The 23,506-nt window shown below is 43.0% G+C and overlaps 1 protein-coding gene across 1 annotated transcript in view; it reads left to right on the top strand.

Moving 5' to 3' along the window:
- LOC311229594 (uncharacterized protein) overlaps positions 1–23,506 on the top strand; it is a gene marked incomplete at both ends in the record, with an annotated part of 187,090 nt that overhangs the window by 104,866 nt on the left and 58,718 nt on the right. The window contains 2 exons of the mRNA XM_084315669.1: positions 5,790–6,009; positions 10,376–10,442. Coding sequence (XP_084171795.1) covers positions 5,790–6,009; positions 10,376–10,442 — 287 coding nt within the window. The remainder of the gene's footprint in view (positions 1–5,789; positions 6,010–10,375; positions 10,443–23,506) is intronic.

Raw genomic sequence — 23,506 nt, 5'->3', positions numbered from 1 at the left:
CGAGCAGCAGCTGTCAAAAAAGCTTAGAAAGGGTCCATTTGCCATACTGTACAACTTGATGAAACTACAACTGTCGCAGACGAGGCTGTGCTCATCGTTTATGTGCAGTATATCGAAAATGAGGATCTGAAGCAGGACATTCTCATGTCAGTCAACCTTACTACCACCACTCGAGGTGAGGATATTTTTACTGCAGTGGATTCTTACTTCATTCAACATAAATGCAAACCGTTCACCATTAGGGCCTGATTTGAGAGGATGAATACAGGATTTGAATATTGGCCAACATTTTGAAATACATATGGTGCAAGATGAGATTTGTTGATTGAAGGCACAAGTCAAAGAAGCATAGTGGGTCTAATTATGATGCATATGCCTGTGTATAAGCAGTTTGTTATTAAAATGACAAAAAAAAGTATTAAAATGACACAAAAAAAGTATTTTATGGTATTTTATTAGGAGGGGGGTCCAGGAATTTCATCAGAGATGTTTGGGGGTCCCTGGGGGAAAAAAGGTTGGGAACCCCTGCTCTAGACATCATGAATGTGCACTGCAAATTTGAAAAGATTTAAATGAAATCTGTTTGAGTTATCTTGTTCACACCCAGGATCTGTTTCGGGATATAATTATCAGCAGTACATTTCACTTCATTTATTTGCTTATCCAAAGATGAATGAAACTATTCCCCTAGTTTAGGGAAAACGTGATTTCTAAGAAGATATTGTTTCGCATTCAGGGCAGCTTGGCATGCAAGCATAAACTATTTGATGTAAATTAGTAGTCTTTCTTACCTTTCAATGTTACTAACTTCTTTTTGATGGTTTCCAAATGCATTGTGTAGCTGTCATTTTGTGATCATGTATGTGAATTTCCATGCTGTACAGTTCCACTGGTTGACATTAGCCGCTATGTTACAGAGTGGAACCAAGGCTTGAAGTGACGCTCTGACTTTCCCAGCACATTCCCAGACCGGTGACGATCGCATTAAAGAAAATGGCTGCTCTGTTGCAGAGGGTGACAGAGAAATGTCCTCAGGATTCCCTACCCTTCATCATAGGCTCCCCCTCAAAACAAAATATAAACGAACAATTCAATGAAATGGCCAGTCAATATTGCCTCAGATAGAAACGTCAGATAGAGAACCTCTGCTCACCTCCACTGATAAACATTCAACTAAACAGATATGTCCATGTTGTCGAATGCCAAAAGGCTATGTCAAACAGTCAAATGTGTCTAGACGGACGCACATGAAACACCCATCACAAGTTGGCGTCGGTCCATGGGGATTGGCGAAACACGGGGGGCGTCCGAAAGGGAAAAGACTGAGGTTGAATCTCTTATGCTCCTCTCTTCAATATTTGGTGCCAAGAAATGGGTATTGTCTACGTGCCAAGATGAATCTCAATGAGGCAAAGAGAGGGTAATGTCCTGGATGCAGCAGCATGGCAAGCATGCTGCTCAGGGGGAGGAGAGTATTGGCAGCTTAAGTAATGAGAGGAAGCCATGTTAAAAAGAGTGTATGTGACAACATTATATGGTGGCATATTGTTGCCAGATGCTTAGCACATCCATATCTCTGAGCCAGGTGCCCAGGCAACAAATCTGGAGAAAGATCTTTCTGTGCCAATAGCATATGTAGACAAATCAATATATCCTGTATAATTACACTTAATTTGGTCTACATGATTTCAACTTTGTTGTTCCTACTACAGGTAAGTACGAGCCAACAACCACATCACACACAATAAACTACTTGTCCTTTGGACATAGAGGAGCCACACTCTACCTATTCCCCTTCAAATGTACATTGATTGGTGTGAATATACCTGAAATATACAAGCCATGTATTCATCAACTACATCGCTTTAATTTGACTGATTTTGTTACTGTTTTAGTTGTAGTTGTAGTTTTAGTTTTAGTAGTAGTAGAAATAGTAGTAGTAGTAGTAGTAGTAGTAGTAGTAGTAGTAGTAGTAGTAGTAGTAGTAGTAGTAGTAGTAGTAGTTGTTGTTGTTGTTGTTGTTGTTGTTGTTGTTGTTGTTGTTGTTGTTGTTGTTGTTGTTGTTGTTGTTGTTGTTGTTGTTGTAATTAGCAGCTAACAATGTTCTCCATGTGTAGAAAATATTTCATGATACTGATACCATTGAAAATGTCTTGTAAGATGAAAACAATAATCAGACCGATTCAGATTTTCTCAATTACCAAAAATCTGATTTGATATTCTGGATTTGTGAGGATCCTGATGATTTGAGACATTCCCCCACACTAATACCAACCTTAGACAAAGCAATATTTTCTGGAACAAGGATCATAATCTGTCTACTTATTCTAGGTCAGGTTTCAACATTTCCTTTGTCATAGTCAAACTATGATCCTGATAGTTCATTCTTCACTTAATAGACAGGGTCAATTTTCAGAAAATCATAACCCTGAAGGCATTTCGTGTTTATTTTTGGTACACAGCATTTCTAGGGGTATTAAGGGGTGCTGAATCCAAATCTGCTGTATACCAAGCTCAAAAATGTCAAATAAGGCCTCAAAATTGAGAAATCCAACATGGCCGCCAGCGCCAGGCTGAAATCTATTTAAGTGCATATCTTTTTGACTAAACAAGGTAGAAACATGAATGAAATGTGTTTTTATATGTTTGTATACATGAGGAATTTAAAATCATATCCTGATTTTAGATCAGTTGTGAAAATGTTGCCATGGATTTATTCATCAAACTCTTTTCTCTTGACTTTTTTTAATCAACATGCCATTTATGCAAATTAGATAGTCCTTAATATGCGTACAGTAGCTTAGGTACAGTAATTTATTGTCAGTCATCAATCGTATTCAGGCAGGTGTCGCAGGTGTCTTGCAGTTGCATGATTCATCCAATGCCACTTTTCCTGAATAGAATAGAATAGATTATAATATAATAAAATAAAAAGATTATTTTACCATATCAATATAAGTGAATGTTCAAGTTTCTTTATTAGTTGTCATACAGAATACAGAATACAAAATGTTTCTTTCTGTGTTGCTCCTGAGAGTGTGCTAGATAATAACAAGATAGTATAAAATAAGTATAATAAGTATAAAATAGAAAGTCAAGAAGTCAAGTACGTAAACAAGTGTAAACAACAAAATTGTTCAGTGTATCTATAAGTATGTACAGCTGGTACAAAAATGGTGAGGTATAGCTTAGCTTGTGGTGCCACCTTGTAGTGGTGAGGTGCAATAAGGAATGAGAATGATGTGCAATTTCCTTACCAATAATATAAATATAAAGTGTAAAGTGTGTCTAAAGTGGTAAAGTGGGTGCTACAGTGTGTTGTTTATTTAAGTGAGTGTATGTGCGCTGTGGGTGTGTTGATGGTTTGCTTATTGTTCATTGTTCATTCATTGAGCATCCTGATGGCTTGGGGATAGAAGCTCCTTCTGAGTCTCTCTGTGCTTGCCATGTTCAAAGAGGCAGTTGTTTGAGTGGCTGGAGTCTTTGATTATTCTCTTAGCCTTGCCCATGCACCGCTTGTTGTAAATGTCTTGGAGAGTGGGAAGCCCACCTTCAATTGTGTGTTAGGCTGAACGGGCCACTCTCTGTAGTCTGCTGCGGTCTTGTGCAGTGCTATTCCCAAACCAGGAGGTGATATTGCCAGTCAGGATGCTCTCTATTGTGCATGAGTAGAAGTTCTTGAGGATCTTCTGACTCATGTTGAACTTCCTTAAGCGCCTAAGGAAGTAGAGGCGTTGTCGTGCCTTCTTGATAACACTGTCAATGTGTGTGGTCCATGTCAAGTCCTCGGATATGTGGACTCCGAGGTACTTAAAACTGTTCACTCTCTCAACCGGTGCCCCGTCGATGCTGAGGGGGCTGTAGTCCCTGACCCCGACCTCCTAAAGTCCACAATCATCTCCTTTGTTTTGCTGACGTTCAGGGAGAGGCTGTTCTCTTGACACCATCCCGCTAGAACCTTAACCTCTTCCAGGTAGGCCCTCTCGTCGTTTGCAGAGATCAGGCCCACCACTACTGTGTCATCAGCAAATTTGATGATTGTGTTGTTGTTCCGCTGTGCCACACAGTCATGTGTGTACAGGGAGTGGAGGAGGGAACTCAGGACACAGCCCTGGGGGGCCCCTATGTTGAGAGTGATGGATGAGGAGGTGCAGTTGCCTGCTCTCACCACCTGGGGTCTGCCCGTCAGGAAATCCAAGACCCACTGGCAGAGGTCATAGTTCAAGCCCAGGTCCCTGAGCTTGGCTATGAGTTTGGAGGGGACTATGGTATTGAATGCTGAGCTGTAGTCGATGAATAGCATTCTCACATAGTTCCCCTGCCTCTTGTCCAGGTGTGATGCTGCTGTGTGCAGCACATGGGCTATGGCGTCCTCCGTGGACCTGTTGGGGGGGTATGCAAATTGCAGGGGGTCCAGGTTGATGGGGAGGGAGGAACAGATGTAGCCCTTCACTAGCTTCTCAAAGCAGTTCATGTCTTAATAATAATATAATAATGCAGGACCTGCTCAGAGGTCTTTAATTGGCATGCAATTATCCTCAACACACACACACCGGAACACACACGCATGCATTGTCTCTGTAGGATCGCTGATGCGATTCGTCTCTGCGATTAACCCATCCCGTCGTCCTTCCCCCCCAAGGGCAGCCGGGAGCAGATAGGCGTCAACGTGAGCCGCGCCAGGGGACCAATCCAAGTGCTCCTGTCCGTCTTCGTCAAGGACGCCACAGCGTTAGCGATCTGTTGTTGTGCATGTTTTTCCATTGGGTTTATCTTATCAGGGGGGGAAACCCTTGCAAGCACGGGGAGAACATGCAAACTCCACACAGAAAGGCCTGGGAGATACCCCACCTGGGTACCTGGCATTATGGAAACCTGGTCCCCAAGCGGGAATCGAACCCTGGACCAACGGAAAAATCTGTCAGGTCCTGGTCAGCAGAGGCCACCGAAAAGTTGCGCGCTTGTCTCGCATGCACTGACTGGGACGAGTTCCGCGCAGCCGGCGATCTGCATGACTACACCGACACAGTGACGTCATACATCCACTTCTGTGAACAACTATGCATCCCATCAAAAACTGTCAAGTTCTACAACAACAATAAACCCTGGTTCACCAAAGAAATTCAACAACTAAGAAAAGAGAAAAACACTGCCTACATAACAGGAATAAAAGAACACTATGTGACTGCAAAATACAAATTAAGGGCTGCAATAAGAAAAGCAAAATCCAACTACACCGCCAAACTAGAACAACAAATCACAACCAACGATACAAGAACCATCTGGAAAAAACTCCAGGACATTACCAACTACAAAAAGAAACCCCCCCCCATACCTGACAGTGATGACCAGCTCCCGGACAAACTCAACATCTTCTACACTAGATTTGAACAGACACCCCCCCCACCCCCCTCGCCCCCCTCCCCCCTGCCACCTCCCCCCTTCCTCATCCAGGAGGAAGAGGTGAGGACCACCTTCAAGAGGATAAAGAAAAATAAAGCAGCAGGCCCAGATAACATCAGTTCATCTGTCCTATATCACTGTGCTGCAGAACTGGCCCCCATCTTCACCAACATTTTTAACACCTCCCTCCGTAATTGTTCAGTCCCCCAATGTCTCAAACAGTCCACCATCATCCCTGTCCCAAAATCCAATAATATCTCCTGCCTTAACGATTACAGACCAATTGCCCTCACATCCGTAGTAATGAAATCATTTGAACGCATCATTCTCACCCACCTCAAAACCAGCACCACCCCCCTCATGGACCCACATCAATTTGCCTACAGAACCAACAGGTCTGTGGATGACACAGTCAACACAGCCACTCACCACCTGCTGCAACACCTGGAAACCCGCAACTCATACGCCCGCATTCTGGTTATGGACTTCAGTTCCGCATTCAACACAATTATCCCAGCCAAACTCACCAATAAACTTCTGGACATGAACATCAACCCCTGCATCTGCCACTGGATCCACAGCTTCCTCTCCAACAGACAGCAGAAGGTCAAAATAAATAACATCACATCCCACCCTTTATATCTCAGCACAGGAGCCCCCCAAGGCTGCGTCCTTTCACCCTGGCTTTTCTCCCTATACACCAACCTGCTCATATCCCTCCACAACTCCGTAAAAATATATAAATATGCAGACGACACAACCCTTATAGGCCTCATCACAGACAATAACGAAACAGAATACCGTACACAAATCAACCACACACTCACCTGGTGCACAGACAATAACCTCCTTCTCAACTCATCAAAAACCCAAGAACTCATCATAGATTTCAGACGCCAGCCAAACCCCAAAACCCCCATATCCATCTCCGGCAAACCCATAATCACCACAGATTCCTTCAAATTTCTCGGCACTCACATAAGCAATAATCTCAAATGGAAAACCAACACAGACCACATACACAAAAAAGCAAATCAAAGACTCTTCTTCCTCCGCCAGCTTAAGAAATACAGAGTCAATAAACATCTCTTGCTCCGTTTCTACCAGGCCATTATACAAAGCATCCTCACCTTCTCCATAACTGTTTGGTACAGCAATCTGGACACTCACTCAAAAAACAAACTACAAAGAATCATCAATAAATCCTCAAAAATAATCTGCACCCCCCTCCCTTCCCTCGAATCACTCCACCGCCAAATTACAATCAGGAGAGCCAGGAAAATCATCTCCGACCCCACTCACCCAGCACACCACATCTTCCAGCTGCTGCCCTCCGGGAGGCGCTACAGATCCCTGACCACCAAAACAACCCGGTTCAAAAACAGCTTCTTCCCCACTGCCATACGGACACTGAACTCCCTGTAGCACCCCCCCCCCCCCCCTGCAGTACCCCCCGCAACCCCCCTTACCTCTGCTGACATGGACATGGACAAACTCACAAACTCTGAACTGTATCTATGTAATTGTGTTTTCTTTTATGTACGCTGTAAGTGATGTTATATGTTCTATGTTTTTGTGGTTTTATGTTTTTATGTTGGAACTGCTATGAAACCTGCACTGAAACTAAATTCCACCAGCCTGGCTGTGTGGTCATTAAATAAATTGAATTGAATTGAATTGAATTCTTGCTGTGAGGCGACAGTGTTAACCACTACACCACCGTGCCGCCTTGGTCTATGTAGTCTATGGTCTATGTAGGTGAGAGATACAGGGCAGTAGTCGTTGAGGCAAGCAGGCTTGGATTTTTTGGGTACAGGGATAATGGTGGACTTCTTCAGACAGGTGGGGATGACAGCCTGTTCTAAGGACAGGTTAAATATGTCAGTGAATACCGGGGCCAGTTGGTCGGCACAGACTTTTAGGACGCGGCCGGGGATACCGTCCGGTCCTGCTCCCTTCCTGTTATTCACTTTCTTAAACGTCCTCCTCACCTCATGTTCTGTTATCCTGAACACTGAGTCTCCATCAGCAGTGCCCCCCCCTCCATTGCAGTGGTTTGTAGGCTGGTGCTGTTATTCCCAGCCTCAAACCTTGCATAGAAGGTATTGAGATCATTTGCCAGTTGGATGTCACTGTTCAGTTTGAGGGAGGTGCCTTTGTAATCTGTCATCGTTCTGAGGCCCTGCTACATAGCTCTAGAGTCAGCCTGTTCATATTGAAGTTCAATTTTATCCCTGTAGCGCCTTTTTGCTTCTATTACTGTCCTCCTAACATTGTATCTCGCCACCTTGTGGTCATTCATGTTGCCTGTCACAAGCCTGGCGTTGTATGCTGAGGTGCGCGCCTTCAGAGCTTCGAGGACGGATTTGTCTACCCAGGGCTTTTGGTTTGGGTAAACTCTAATTGTGGTAGAGGGGATTGTTTCTTCTACCAAAGTAGGAACAAAGTCCAGCACTGTTTCCGTGTAGTCATTAATATTATCTGTGTTATCGCGGAACACCCCCCAGTCTGTACATTCTAGTGCAGCTTGGAGCGTCTCCTCCGACGCCACCATCCAGCGCTTCACCTCTCGCGATACTACAGGAATGCGCTTGAGACTTTGTTTATACTGCGGTACAAGAAAGATGGCGTCGTGATCTGACTTGCCGAAAGGACTGGCAGCATGTGATTTGTACCCACTCTTAAATTCTGAGTAGCAATGGTCTAAAATATTCCCGCCTCTGGTAGCACAAGTCACATGCTGGTAGAAGTTTGGCAGCACTTTTCTCAGATTAGCGCTATTGAAATCACCCACAACCACAATAGCAGCGTCAACGTTAGCTGCTTGGAGCTTGTTTACCTCGTTGTGGAGCTTGGAGAGCACATCGCCTGTGTTTGCTTGTGGTGGAATATACACTCCGATCAGAATGACAACGTTAATTCTCTCGGGAGAAAGAATGGCCGGCACTTGATGGATATATACTCCAGGTTTGGGGAGCAGTGGTTTGAAAGCTCCTTCACGTTGCCTGGATCACACCAATTGTTGTTCAACATGAAAGCTATTCCACCTCCCCGCTTTTTACCGGAATATTTTGGATCCTTCGATGTCCCAGCTTTCATGTATAGATGCGTACATCGGATTCTGTCATAGTGAGCTAAGAGTAGAAGCAGCACATCTGTGTCACGCGCTGACACAACGATTGTTTCCACTGGAGCCTGGATGAGAAAATCAGACGTGTATCAGCTTCCTCATGGTCAGCACTCAGACAGGAGACTTCAAGATCTGGATCTGTTGACTTGACAGTTGTCGCTTCAGTAAACCTCCCTGATACTACAACTACAGGTTCATCATCCGGGCTGTGTTCTATCAGGTGGTTTGAGAGTAGTTGAGCGATATCTGATTTGTTGTCTTCAAAATATCTGATTTGTTGTCATCAAGGGCCATGAAGCTCGACCAATCGGCAGGAAGTGGAACAGACTTGTTTTTGATTTCACGACGTACTGGTCTGTGGCGCTGTTTGCGTTTCACCCTCGTTTCGCCTGTTTTGATGGATTGATCATGGTATCTGTCAAAGACGACATCTACCCTCTGGTATTTTGCTCCCATCTTCAACACGGTGTCAGTGAACTTGTTGGCATAGTCACCAAATGTTGTAGTGTCAGGTGGCTTTCCGAGTGCCATTACCAGAGCTTGGCCATCAATGACCAGGCAGCTGGGTCCCTGAAGGGTAAGATCTGCAGGGGTTTTAACTTGTTTCGTCAGTATATTTGCGAACACAGACTTGTTGGTGGAATGTAGACTCCCGTTAGTTGTGGCCAGAGATGGCGGGATGGGCATGAACTCATGCTGGAGGATATTGTCAAGGTCTACCTTACGACCTGCTCTGTAAGCTATGATGAGCCTTTGTAGAATCTGCCTGTCTACTTTGATGGTGTTTTGCTTGTTCTTGGAAAGTTGCACAACTTCATACAAAGAGGCAAATGTCTTGGCTTTGTTCTTTCGAATGGGTGATTTCAGGTTCAGGTGCTGGTCACTATCTGGAGGTTCACACAAACGTTTGTCCACAAACATGTTCAGTTGTGCCTGTCCAAGGTGTTCTGCGCCAAGTATAGATTCTTGAATCTCCGGTGTGACTACGTCCTTGTTGATGTATGTAAGAAAACTTACAAAAGCACATTTAATTCAGGTTTGTACCTTGTGTAGTCACACTTAACTCATTAAGCCCCACCATTTATTTTTAGAAAATTCGCCTAAAACAGCATGCTTACATTAAAATGCTTATATATCCAGATTTATAAGAGCTACTTGCATAAACTTGGTACCTGAAGAAAGCTAATACTTGGGGGATTCTAATGTTGGTATCCAACTCTGTACAGTTATTACCAAAATGCTGTAGTATTCCTGCAAACACTGAAGAAATGTAATTTTTTGTATCCTTGCCTATACAAAGATTAGGGTTATACAGTCAAAAACACCCTGTTACTCATGGTTGCACCCCAGCTATATTCCTACTTTATTCCTCCATAGGTGCAGATGTTCTGTGCAAAGTTTCATGTCAGTAGAATAAAAACTGTGGGTTTAGCACCTGTTTTTGTGGAGAGAGGGCCTGGTGCTGGCGGCCATGTTGGATTTCTCAATTTTGAGGCCTTATTTGACATTTTTGAGCTTGGTATACAGCATATTTGGATCCAGCACCCCTTAATACCCCTAGAAATGTTGTGTACCAAAAATAAACACGAAATGCCTTCAGCACTTTATACAAGCACATTTTCTGAAATTCTGCCTAGTCTATAAGCAGTAAAACAGCCTTAAATAGGGATTATACACACATCAACTCTAGTCTTAACATATACCATAAGACACTACTGATTCCGAATCCTTCTACTGATCGCTCATGATGTCAAAGGACTCCACCGCAGGGGAACGCCCTGTATTCAAAAATAGTGGCCCCAAACCGGAAGTGTGTCTAGCGGTGACCTTGTTTGACTTCAGACCGTGGTCTGCGGAGGTGTCAGCTTGGCCATGGCCTCTCGCTCCAGAGACACAGATACTGTCGCTGGTCACATGCTGTAAAAGACTACTGGACACGGTACGGTCCCGATAAAGGAAGCCCAAACACAAAGTCCCATGGGCACTGGTTTATAGGCGTTGGGTGCAATTTCTGTATTTCTTCATATCACGTAGACAAACAGAAGTGACCAGTGCTTTTTAAGTGACTATTCTAATCACTAATATTACAATCTTTAATAACGATTGTGAATGATCTCTTACTCATAAATGATCTTTCTTGATAGAATCAATGTCTTTTGGAAAAACACAAATGATCAACCGATGGTTTTTGAAAAGGCAATGCAACATAATTTATGCCAATACTTTCTCCATAAACAGATATGAACACAATGGAGCATTTTTAGGGGATTCACAAATGCCGTAAAGATGGGAAGATAATCCTATGTGCACAAGAACACTGATACTCTGTTGGTGCCTTGTGATGTTGGTGAAACCTTTTAACTTTTTTATTACAAGGTGTTTTTTATTTGCTTGACACATTAAGTAAGTGATTAATTGGCTTTGTAATGCCTAGGCCAATATCACTGCAAGCTATGGAAGGATGAGTAAGCCATATCTACTGTATCTATGCTCCACTAATTCAATACTCAAAGTGACATGTAGCTCCAGGATATGTACAGTATCATTCTCAAGGTGGGGGGAGGGGTTGGGTGGGGTGCGCTTCAAAAGGCCTGCAGTATTTTGACCTCTTCAAATGGGTCGGTCAAAACCAGAACTTTCCCCTCACTCTGTTGTAAATTGTAATAAACAACGCTGTGCGATCAACAGAGTTGAGTCATACAGTGTTCCCCTTCAATAGTAATCTGAATAGGTGGGGCGCTAACAATCAAGAACATCTGAGCGCGTGCACAGGCTCTGATAGAGGAGAAGAGACTTTGATCCTGGTAACCATAGCGTCACTGTAACCAGGGGGAGGGGAGAGACGCAAATAGCCGAGGATGTGAATGGCTTTCTGCACTGAACATGTCATCAAGCAACACAGTAGGTTCATCTGAGGAGAGCTGGGGGAGGAGGAAAAGGTTCATTTTCTGTCTGGCCGCCCGCCCTCCCTGCACCCGCCCCTTCTCACTTTTAGCCTACCCTCTCTGTACTGTTACAGTATGCCATGCTCTCTCTTTAACACATACATTCACACATACACACTAAACACACACACGCACAAAGTGCTGAATCACGTATGTGCAAACAAACACACCACACATAAATACCCACAGTCAACGAGACATGTAACAGCGAATACAGTGCTGTTACAACATTATCATCGAAGGAAAAAGAAAAAAGGGTCGTATTGGTCAAATCGCAATCGGATTAGGAAAGAAAAGAGAAAAGAAGTGTTATTTAGCTTCTTTCCGGCGTTCGAAACACCTTGAATAAACTGAAAGGGTTTGATCTAAAACCCTGCAATCATACAATACAAGCCTCTTCATGCACAGAACAATGCTTGCATCAGAAGGATCTGGTTCATACTGGTTCTTGTACAGGTCTGTGAGACAGCAGCAGTACAGCCAACACCACCTCAAGAAACTATGTATTTACCTGCACCATCCACTTACACACTTTTGCGTGGAATGAATATAGTTCCCATGTAGAATACTTTTATTTTATGTGGAAATGAATGCGTGGCACACAGCAGTGAGCTCTTGTATTGGCTGGTTGCTCATTTACCCCCCACCTGTACCTACAATAATGCATGATCTCGCAAAACACAGAAACCAATATGTTAAGTGTATGTGGATCAAAAACGTTTATTTTTTTCTAAAGCGTTTCCTGTTGAAAGCATAGATAGGTGGTATAGTGGCTTCGTTCTTATAGGATCTAATTCATTCGTTGTACTATGACCCCGGGACTGGTGGTGCTTGTTCAGAGTCTCTGTGGCTTTTAATGACTGTTCACCATAACCCTGAAAACACCGGAGGCAGTAACACAGCTAACCACTAACATTTCCTCTTTACCCATCGAACAGTCCGTTCATTACCTTCGATATACTGTAGAAGAATGCTTTTTGGCTCCCTGATGATTTCCCAATGCACTTAACACGAATGGCACAACTGAGACGAAGCGCCGAGCCGTTTATACCTCGTATTTTCATATCGAATCCCCTGTGAAAAACTACGTCCACGCCTCGATCGGGTAGAAATGGCGGTGAGATTTTGTCACCGGGGTACAAAGTGAAGCAGACACGTGTACAGTAGAAAGGTGACAATAGAGAACGAGTGTAAAACTACAGTAGATAGGAGTAAAAGATAATAATAATAATAATAATAATAATAATAATAATAATAATAATAATAATAATAATAATAATAATAATAATAATAATAATAATAATAATAATAATAAAAGACGGCTAAATCCAGAGAGGAATCACAAGGCCCAAACAGAGAAGCAGTATATAAAATAAAAAAAGAGAGAGAGAAATACCTGTTGGTGGGTGTTTGTACAGGACAGGGCAGGGATGACCTGCAGGCCACAGGCCGTGGTGGCGGCAGAGAGGAAAAGGCGCGTTAGAAAGGAGACAAGAATGCATTTCCACATCCCTCTCTTTCGCCTGCAAGACGAGGGAAAGACTGAATAGTGTACTAGCAAGCAACCCCACTCGAACAGGGGCTGGGGCTTGAGATCAGCGTCTAGGCCGTGCCCTCCTCTCTCTCCCTGCCCACTTTGGCCCCGCTGCCAAGAGGGAGAGACCGAGGGAGAGGGGAAAGGGAGGCAAAGAAAGAGAGAGAGAGAGAGAGAGCGAGAGAGAAAGAAAGAAAGAAAGAAAGAAAGAAAGAAAGAACGAAAGAACGAAAGAACGAAAGAACGAAAGAAAACATGAGGTCACAAAAAAAGCTGCCTTAAACAGACATACCAAAGATATGAATTCCAGTTGGAACGTGCAGTAGATGGTACGGCTATAAAGTGACTTTTGCTTTGATGGAGAGTCAGAATATTCACCAGGCGGACTCCCCTCGCTCACAAGGCCTTTTCCAAATCACTGGCAGGCTCTGTGTCATCAGATATACATCTCACTTGAATGTACAGTAGGCTATAGGGGCGAGAGAAAGACACAGAGAGAGAGAGAGCGAGCGAGAGAGAGAGCAAGAGCGAGAGCGAGAGAAAGAGAGAGAGAGAGGGAGAGCAAGTGAGAGAAAGAGAGAGAGGGAGGAACAAACCGGGATAAAAGTATCCGAAGTGAGTACTTACATGCTGTCTTGAAACAATGCCAAAGGTTTTGATAGATTTATCTGGGCCCGAAAAACAATTCTAAAGCCAGAGATTTCCTGATGCATTTCAGAGCAAAAGAGAGAGAGAGAGCAAGTTGAAGGCTTCTCTCAGAGCAGTGCAGTGAAGCCTTTTGTCAGCAGTTGGCATTCGTCCCAGGTAGTACATGCCTCACAGTTCCCATTTTCGGTAGTCATTCCAGACGTCTTTAGCTGTTCTGCACCTGCCTGTGTTTCTGTTTTGATTTGTCATATTTTCACACTCGCACAGGGAGCTTGAAAAATGAAAAAAAAACATATATTTCGGAAGCCAAAGTTATTTAAATGTAATGTTGTTGTAGCAATGAAAGGGGGGATGGGGGGAGTGTTTACAGTCGACATAACTGTAATAAAATGAGAAGTCCTGAATGTTTATCCAAATTGATTAATTGTCCTGAATCACCGCCACACGATGTGAAGGAACATATGGGTGGAAAAGGGTCAATGTGTGGGAGCACACAGCAGTAGTAAGACAAATCCAAGGACTGACAGGGTTCCACATGGACCGGCGCCAAGAAACGCTAGTCACCAAAATAATCCACTGTCGCTCTGCCAGAAAGGGCACATCGCCCTCGTTTGAAGTGTGTCCACCAGCAAGTGCCGTACTGTAGTTGTGTGGTAGAGTTGTACTGTGGAGTTGTAGACACTCTCATCCATGTCTTTCCTCAGGCGTTATCCAGGGCAGCTCCCTCTGTCACGTCATAGCCTCTCTCTAGATATTTTCTCATTAATAATATCCCTCACATGATAATCTCCCCCTCATGCATTCCTCTCTTCCGAGCAGCTCTGCGCATTTGCCTGTATAAATGTGTAGTTTAAAAAACAAACAAAGATAGTATTAGTAATCGAGTAATCAATCTGCAGATTATTTTGAGGCAGGTTCGAAGACTGAGAGGGAGAGGAGCTGTAAACTCCCTTTACAAATATGTCTCTGTGTCTCTCTCTTCCTGCTCTGCGAGCACTGAGCTTGTAAAAGTTTCAGCTGCAGCGGCTTGGCCCAGCCTCCATTGGCACCATTTCAAAAGAGCGCTGCCTTTTCAAAAACACTGGGGACAAGTCTATGAGGGAGCGCTGCTCTCTCTCTCTCTCTCTCATGCACACACACATACACACACCCTTACTTAGGGGGCTCGTGGCAGTGCCCACCCTCAGGACTATACTCTTGCTTCCTTTCTCATGGCAGAGCCGGCTTTCTCGTTTGGCTTCCGTACATCTGTTCAGGATCCGTGAGAGTCTGTCAGAACAGGGTCACAGTGAAGAGAGTGGTCTCTGTTGCCGTATGTCACTCTCACACGCACACACACAAACGCACAGCCGCAACGTGTAGGAAATGCGGGCTACAGCCCTATTTCCTGGATGCCTTGTCCTCCATTTCAGATGTGTGTCAAGCTCTCACGAGGTTGACGGCTGCTTGAGTTACAGTTCACATAAGGTTCTGGCCGCTTTGCCCTCATTTCTGTCCGGGGCGGGCCAGGGGATTCTCGTCATTGTGTCGCCGTAACACAACGTCTAAAGTACACAGTGTTATCTCTTTCATTTTGATAGTTTATCGTACAAAATGTATATGAATGGAACACTTGCATGTAAATAGTCTTGTTTAGTTTTTTTTTACTGGGAAAAGACTTCATCAAAACAGTCCTTAATTAGTTTCCCAAATATAGTGGTGTTGAAAGACTCCCCCCCCCGGGTGTTAACGTGTCCTGGGCGGGGGGGTCATTCTGCTTAGTTCGGTTCGCTCTGCGCAGGTGTCACGTAAGGACAATGTCCTCCCGTGAAAACCACTGCACCCCGACCGGCTGAATCGCAACCACTGTCCTCCTCTTGGAGCTCCGCGTGCACACGGCCTCAAACCTCACTCTTGTTATCTGGACTGCCGAAAACCCACTGACCCGGCCTTCACACAGCTATCTGTGGAATGGGGAGAGAGGCAAAGTTCAAATGGTTGTACAGTGGAGTCACAACAGAGTGATGACCCGACGAAAGCCAAACCAGCCGCGTTCGTACAGTTAAGCTGTATCTTATGGGGCTATAAAAAAAACAAAGTTGTCTTCGGAGGGTTGGGGCGAACAATATCCTTCATTGTCCGCGCGTTCTAAGCTGGTTACATGCAGTTCCCAAGTGCAGGTTGTGCTTTACACCGAAAACACTTGTACGGTATGTTCCACCAGTTGTCTGTTAGTAAGCTGTGGCTTCACCGCAAAGAAATGCCTTGCTGTCAAAACTTGAAATAGACCCATACGTTACGAAATGGTCCCGATTGTCAGATAATGTGCAGTTGCAAATCCTCAGTTGCAACAATGCTGTTTTAATGACTGCATGTACAGGCGTGTACATGTATGTGTGTGTTTGCGCTCAGGCAATAGCTACACATCTGTGTTTGTGTGTGTGGGGGGAGGGGTGTATGCATGTCTGTGTCTTTCTCTATGTTTGTGTAGTGATATGGATTCAATTGGCCTTAATGGTTTCAGTGGCGCCAGCATCCGAGGACACAATCTCTCTACTAAGACCCTCCATTTGCTTCCAGAAACAGAAAACACACAAAACTCTTAGTGATGCCATCGTCCATTTGCTGCTCATATCCATGTACGTTCCTTCCTCTGTGAAACCTATGAAGCCTGTTCATATAACGCATTGTAATCACACTTATAACACAATTAAAATGCATGAAAGCTACAGTATAACCGTGCATATGTTGAAAATAATGTACAGTAGTAGTCATACTATGTTATAAAACATTGTCATAATGACTTTTAGCATTGTGTATCGTAACACTTAAAATGTACAGGCAAAGCTCATAGTGTATTATAATAATCAGTTTCAATAATCATCATTTAAATGATACAGTACCTAGTATAATATGATTACAAGCCACAAAGGGTGAGTAACAAATTACTTCATTATTTGTCGGGCCCAATATAAGATATTATAAAACGTGCTTATAAGTAATGCATATTACTTTATTATGATTGTGTTACAACGTGTTATGAGTATGAATATAGTAATGCATTATACACACCGACTTCATAGAATAGTGTTACCCCTTTTTCTCTCTCTCTCTCTCTCTCTCTCTCTCTCTCTCTAATGGGTCAAAATGTCCTAAGACAAACACGGCACGTTGCTCTACAGTCATAACATGATCCCCTCTTCTTCTAGTTTTGGAGTATGTTCTCAATTTGCTCTTTATTAGATTTGACACGGTGGCTCAGTAGACCTGCATCATGGGGGGAACTTTTGTTTGGTTTTCAACATGTGTCTCTCTCTCTCTATGTACAAAGTGGAGCGGGGTGTACCCTGGTGACATATGGCCCGAGGGAGAGCAGCACATGTGCTCAGATGACGGGAGAGCTGTAACTAAGAGACACGGCAACATGACACTTCGGCTCGCGAGACAGTGACAATGACAGAATGAGTTCAATAACACATAAAAAAAAGGGGACATGTTATGTGTCTTTTCCACAATTATATAGTACAACTTCCTTGAATCTGTGGAATATGTTTGTTATGGGTTTTCTATTTGCAAAGAAACCAGTCTACCTCTAATTCTCTCTTAAATTGTTAATTTTCTGGCACCTTTTTCATCCCTTGTATTGAACATGTGTTTTTTTGGAGGGTCCTTTTTCATCCCTTGTATTGAACATGTGTTTTTTTGGAGGGTGTGGCACACAATTATACTGCACCCTTTCCTGCCTGACTACCCATGAATGAGTAGAAGAAAAACAGGGCAGTAGATTAGGAAGGCAGTGTTCCTGGCTTCAAAAAGCACAGCTAATTAAACGTAATTTATTGCTTGTGTCCTTGGTATGACATCACAAACGGCAATACTTCTGAACAGCTTGTTAGGCTTGTTAGTCGGAAGACTTCAACCCCTGGCCAAACAGAAAAGAGCGGGGCCTATCTGTGTAATTTCCCCCCAGTGCCTAAATAACACTAATAAAGGAACACTTGACTTGATTGTCAAATCCATACAAAGACTAGGAAAATCCATTTCCCATCATATGTCCCCTGTGAAGAATAAATAGGCTTCATCTAAGGAAACATCTACTTACATTACAAATGTTCCATAACTCAACTTGATGTCCACTTGGCCATCAGAACATATATTGTGGATGTACAGTAACTGCACCTTGTCTGATCGTGTAGTGCTAGTTTATCATGATTCCATGTGTGATCTGAGAGACTTTTGGTCCTGAATAACATCTTACAATTTACAGTGAGTGGAAAGGATACCTCCTTCAATCGTTTCCTCTCCGTCTCTGACCCCCCCCCCTCTCTCTCTCTCTTTCCCTCTCTCTCTAAATGTCTCTTTCTCTCTAACCCTCTCTCTATCACTCGTTCTCTCTTTCTCTCTCTTTTCTCTTGAACGCTCCCTCCCTTGGGGATGGATTAATTTAACCCAGATTTTCCTGTTTCATCTTCATTGTTTGCCTTTCCTCTGTGTGTTGATGATTCACAGGCCTCACCGGTGCCAACGGGTTCATGTCCTCACCGTCAGCCTGCTGGTTTCAGCACCAAACACGCGGGTCAACTGAAATATCATCATCATCATCATCATAACCCCCCCCCCCCCCTCTGCCTTTATGTACTTAGCGTCATTTCCCCTGGCTCAGTGTTTGCACAACTGCTTTTTGAACGCTCCCCTTTTCACCATAACTTTGAGTAATGACGTGTGTTTTAATTTCAATGGTTATTTAATTTAGTTTGTTATTGTTATCGGCGTTGTAAGAGTGAGGCCTTATGGTCTGGTATGACCCACTCTTCGCCTTTAACTATGTTTACCATCATCCTGTGATAAAACACATTCAACATGAAACAAGAGTGGGGGAAACAATCTGTGGTGAGACACTGTAGTTAGATACTGTCCCTTTAAGATTTTGATTCTCTCTTCCCCTCCCCTGAGGTCATTGGCCTTCCTCAGGCCGCCTGCCAAGTGCCATGTTACTGTCAGGCGTTTACAGAGTTGCCAGCAAAGCCATTAGTCTAGACTAGTTTCAGCGGTCAACAGCCTGCCGGTTGATGTGAGCAGGACACTAATGTGGAAAAGACGAAAAGGGGGTTTGATCTTATAAACGTACCAAACAAATTACTTTTACTGCTGCGCTTCTTATCACATGTGCCATTGTTCACCTCAGCTGTTTATGGTCCCATGATCATTCTCCTGTCGGAGGTCAGAGGAAACACAGTCACTACCTCACGGTCATTTAGAATCTGGTAAAAAAAAATTAAAGATATAGAGACATTTGTTTCAATAAATTAATCATGCCTCTTTGCCTTTATAAACTCACAATTATTTAATAAAAAAGAAAATGGGATAAACATTCTTCACATGAGATGCCTCTTGTGCCCCCTGCTGGCCTCAGCTGACTCCTGCACTGTTTTCATGTATCTTGAGATACAGCAGCATCTTGTGGTTCAGCAAGGGAACTGGGAATCACACATCCTCATCACACACACACGCACACACACACACGCCATGTTAGACCCAAGGCTAATATATTAGAGACTAAGTCACCAGTAAGCCATCCAATGGGAGATGAGGATACTGCACATGCTCAGATTGCACTAGTGGAGTGTAAATGTAATCTGCTTCCTTAGAATGAAGTGAATGTGTGCTAAGAATTACATTTCAATTGGACCCCCCCCCCCCACACACACACACACAAACACCACAAAAAAACCTGGACATGCTCACAGATGGTGGTTAGCTGATTAGAGTAATCCGCATCTAAGGGTCAGGGTGTCTGTCTGGTCTGTTGAGGGAGTAGTGGACTGGGGGGAACCTGTTGCTTCGTGGGCAATCCTATTAGAAAGCAGGTCATGTGACCTCTGTCCCCGGACGGCAGATGAGTACGGACCCTCGTGGTCAGTCACACACGAGAAAGAGGCCTGTGATTGCACTGCTGCCCAATAGAACGTCTACCTGTTGAAGAATTAAGGTAATACTGACTTAGTTACCTCTTTCACTCACCCCGTCTCTCTCTTTTGCTCCAGCATCCCGCTCTCTATATGTGTGCATGAGTTGTGTGTGTGTGGTGTGCGTACGTGCATGTACTTTTTCTTGTGCTTGTACAAGTAAACATACACCTCACATCTAAATCTAAAAGGAATGACTTAATGAATGTACATTGTCATTTTATGTCATGTTAGTTTGTTGCCGATTGTGATGATGACTAAAACTTGGGCCTACTTTACAGTATCCGTCAACACAACATGCCGCTCCAGAAGGACATCCTCAAAGAGGTCTGGACAGACGACAGGTAGGTCAAAGGTCTCACAGTCGTTAACTACAGAACATGCAATGATCCAAGATCCTAGATCTAGAGCTATACAGATCAGATGGCTGCATAATCTGGCCATAATTAATCTCACTCCAACTAGAGAGGAGATGATACCGGCGGCTTCTCTGTGAACCAAACCACGGCGCCATAGATCTGTCCTTGCATTGATAATCGGCTACTCCGTATACAAGCTGTAGACGTACAGTACTATTAAATACTCTACCACTCGCTACACAGTTTCACTTCTTCAGAAACCACAAGGACGTACACTGCTGTCTGGCTGAAAAACCCTGCATCTCCAAAAGGGGTCCATTCAGTTTGAATGGGTTGCTCACACACCACAGAAAACCATGTAAACGTCCAGTTAATGTGAAAAGATGAAAATCATCCAAATTGGAGATACTGTAAGATGTTTTGACCCGACAGCAATATCCTCTGCGTGCCTTTCCCTTCCACACCTGAGGCCTCACAGTTTTCTCATTGGCTATTAATATCACACCCTGTTTCCGTAGGTGTTAACCAAGCACTAAACCATTAAGTGTCAGGGGTGAAGCTTGCCTCCTCGCTGGGCAGGCCTAATAAGACCCTGTTTCAGCACACAGTGTGACCTGCTAATGGTATAGCTTGACACATGGTGCCATTAAGCTAAATTATACTATGGCTTTGGGAAGGGCAGGATGAAACCATTTTGCCACTGGCAACCAGTTGAAGCAAATAGCATCTTACAACTTTGAACCTTTCATGTCTTCGGGTATGTAGTTTATATAGAACATTTAATTGGGAACATTCTGTTCATTGATGATCAACTAGTTTTTGGTAGTAATCATTCAAATACACATGCATTTGTGTAGGAGGATGAAAGGGATAGCCCCATATCCAATGATCTTAGACTCAACTGGGTTTAAACTGCTCCAAAAAGACAGGAAACTGCTCCTACAGCACCTCCTGCTTCTCCTATTACTCATTCTCCTACTCTTCCAACTACTCCCACTACTCCTATTACTCCTGCTAATATTCACACCTACTCTTCCCACTACTCCTACTACTCTTACTACTCCTCCTATTACTCCTGCTCCACCTACTATTCCCACTACTCCTACTGCTCCTACTACTCCTTTTCCTCCTATTCATTTTCCTCCTACTCCTCCTATTACTCCTACTATGCCGACTAGACCTACTTCTCCTACTACTCTTACTCCTCCTACAACTCATATACTCTTCCTACTACTCCTACCCCTCTTCCTGCTACTCCTACAACTCCTCATTACAGCATCTCCTCTAACAGCACCTCCTTCTACAACATTACAGAGGGTTAATACTTTCGCAACTCCTCTACAGCAGGTTAACACTTTAACTACCACACTACAGTAGGGTAACCTAGCTACACCTGGCAACCAATTGGAACACCTTAGCAACCACCTAGAACACCTTAGCAACCACCTGGCAACCAATTGGAACACCTTAGCAACCACCTAGACCACCTTAGCAACCACCTGGCAACCAATTGGAACACCTTAGCCAATACTTAGAACACCTTAGTAACCACCTTGCAACTACTTTGCACACCCTAGCAACCACTTAGAACACCATAGTAATCACCTAGCAACACCCTAGAACACCATAGCAACCACATAGAACACCCTAGCAACCAACTAGCAACACCTTAGCAACCACCTAGCAACACCATAGCAACCACCTACAACACCTTAGAAACCACACGTCAACACCCTACTACAAACATTGGAAACCACCTAAGACACCTTAGCAATGACCTAGAAACACGCTACCAACCACCTACTACTAATATCTGTTACTATGACTTCCAACTCTCCTGCTATTACCACTACTAAAACTAGCTTTTACCACTACTAAAACGAGCTTTCCACTACTACCATTATTATTACTACTGCTATAATTACTATACTATTATATATTCGTTTTTATACAACGCTTACCTGTCTGAAGCAAATACATTAATTCCACTCTGTGACCAAAGTCCTCTCTCCTTTGACAGCAGCAACTTGTAACCATGTTTTGTCCCATTGATCCTCTGTAAGAAAAGCAGAGGATATTCCATCCATGGGGCTATTAGCTTCTAGCTTTGATTAGTGTGCTGCCGATAATGCTTGTTAACCTAAGGTAGTATATTCATTGACCTTAAAAAAGCATTTGATACAATAGATCATGAGATTCTACTTAAAAAAGTATGCGTCAGAGGGTCGCATTTGAATGGCTTAAAAGCTATATTAGTCATAGACAGCAATTTGTTCAAATAGGCCAGAACAAGTCAAGGTGCTTAAATATTACCTGTGGTGTCCCACAGGGGTCAGTGTTGGGACCCAAATTGTTCATATTATACATGAATGATATCTGTAAAGTGTAAAGTGTCTGAAATATTTAAATTGGTTGTCTTTGCAGATGACACAAATATCTTATGCTATGGGGATGGTCTGCAGCAGCTTTTAAAGGTGGCAAAGAAGGAATTATACAAACTAAAATGCTGGTTTGATACAAACAAGCTATCATTAAATCTGAGTAAAACCAAATTCATGCTGTTTAGAAATCGCAAAATAAATACAGAATACCATCTGGAAATTGATAATGTCAAAATCAATATATGAGTATATGAAATAAAGTTTTTGGGTGTCTTAATAGACCACAAACTCTGCTGGAAACCACACATAAAATATCTATGCTACGCTCTGGAGCGTAACAGTAAGAAGCATTTTGTATAAAAGTATTCTGTACTTCTGTATGACAACAATTAAAGAAACTTGAAACTTGAAATTGCGAGAAGCTTGGGAATTCTGGGTAAAACGAAATACATCTTAAATCAGAAATCACTGTACACTCTGTATTGCACACTCATACCCTACCTGTCATATTGTGTTGAAGTTTGGGGAAATTCATATAAAACCAAACTACAAAAGATATGCACACTGCAAAAGGAGAGATATAAGGATTGTACATCATGCTGGTTATAGAGATCATACCAATTGTTTATTTGTTAAAAGTCAAACTCTGAAATTTTAAGATTTGGTTAAATTCAAAACTGCACAATTCATGTTTAAAGTAACACAAAATATAGTCCCGGGCAACATACAAAAAATTTTCATGGGCAGAGATGGGGGTTCTAATCTAAGAGGGGAATTGAATTTAAAACAACCTATTGTCCATACTACTCTCAAAAGCAAGTGCATCTCAGTTTGTGGGGTATCCATTTGGAATGGCCTTGATGTAGCAATAAAAACAAGTACTATTGAAATGTTTAAATGCAGACAGGAATTCTTGGACAAGTATAAGTTAGAGGAGCTTGAAAATAACGTGAACTAGTATTTTTGTAATTATTTATCTTTGCTGTAGTGGATAGGTATATTATTTTTGATATTGATAGATAACTTATTACATATTAATATGATATTGTAAGGAAGGGGCAGGACCAGATAAGCTTTACTTTTTTCTGTCCCTTCTCGAACAAAAGCATTTGTCTTGAGCTATGTTGACAATTGCTTCCATGTGTAGGAAGATATATTTTA

This window comes from Notolepis coatsorum, assembly GCF_963971535.1.
Source record: "Notolepis coatsorum genome assembly, chromosome: 6".
Classification (NCBI taxonomy): Eukaryota; Metazoa; Chordata; class Actinopteri; order Aulopiformes; family Paralepididae; genus Notolepis; species Notolepis coatsorum.
Note: the sequence above shows the minus strand (reverse complement) of the source record. Positions and strands in the feature narration are given on the sequence as shown.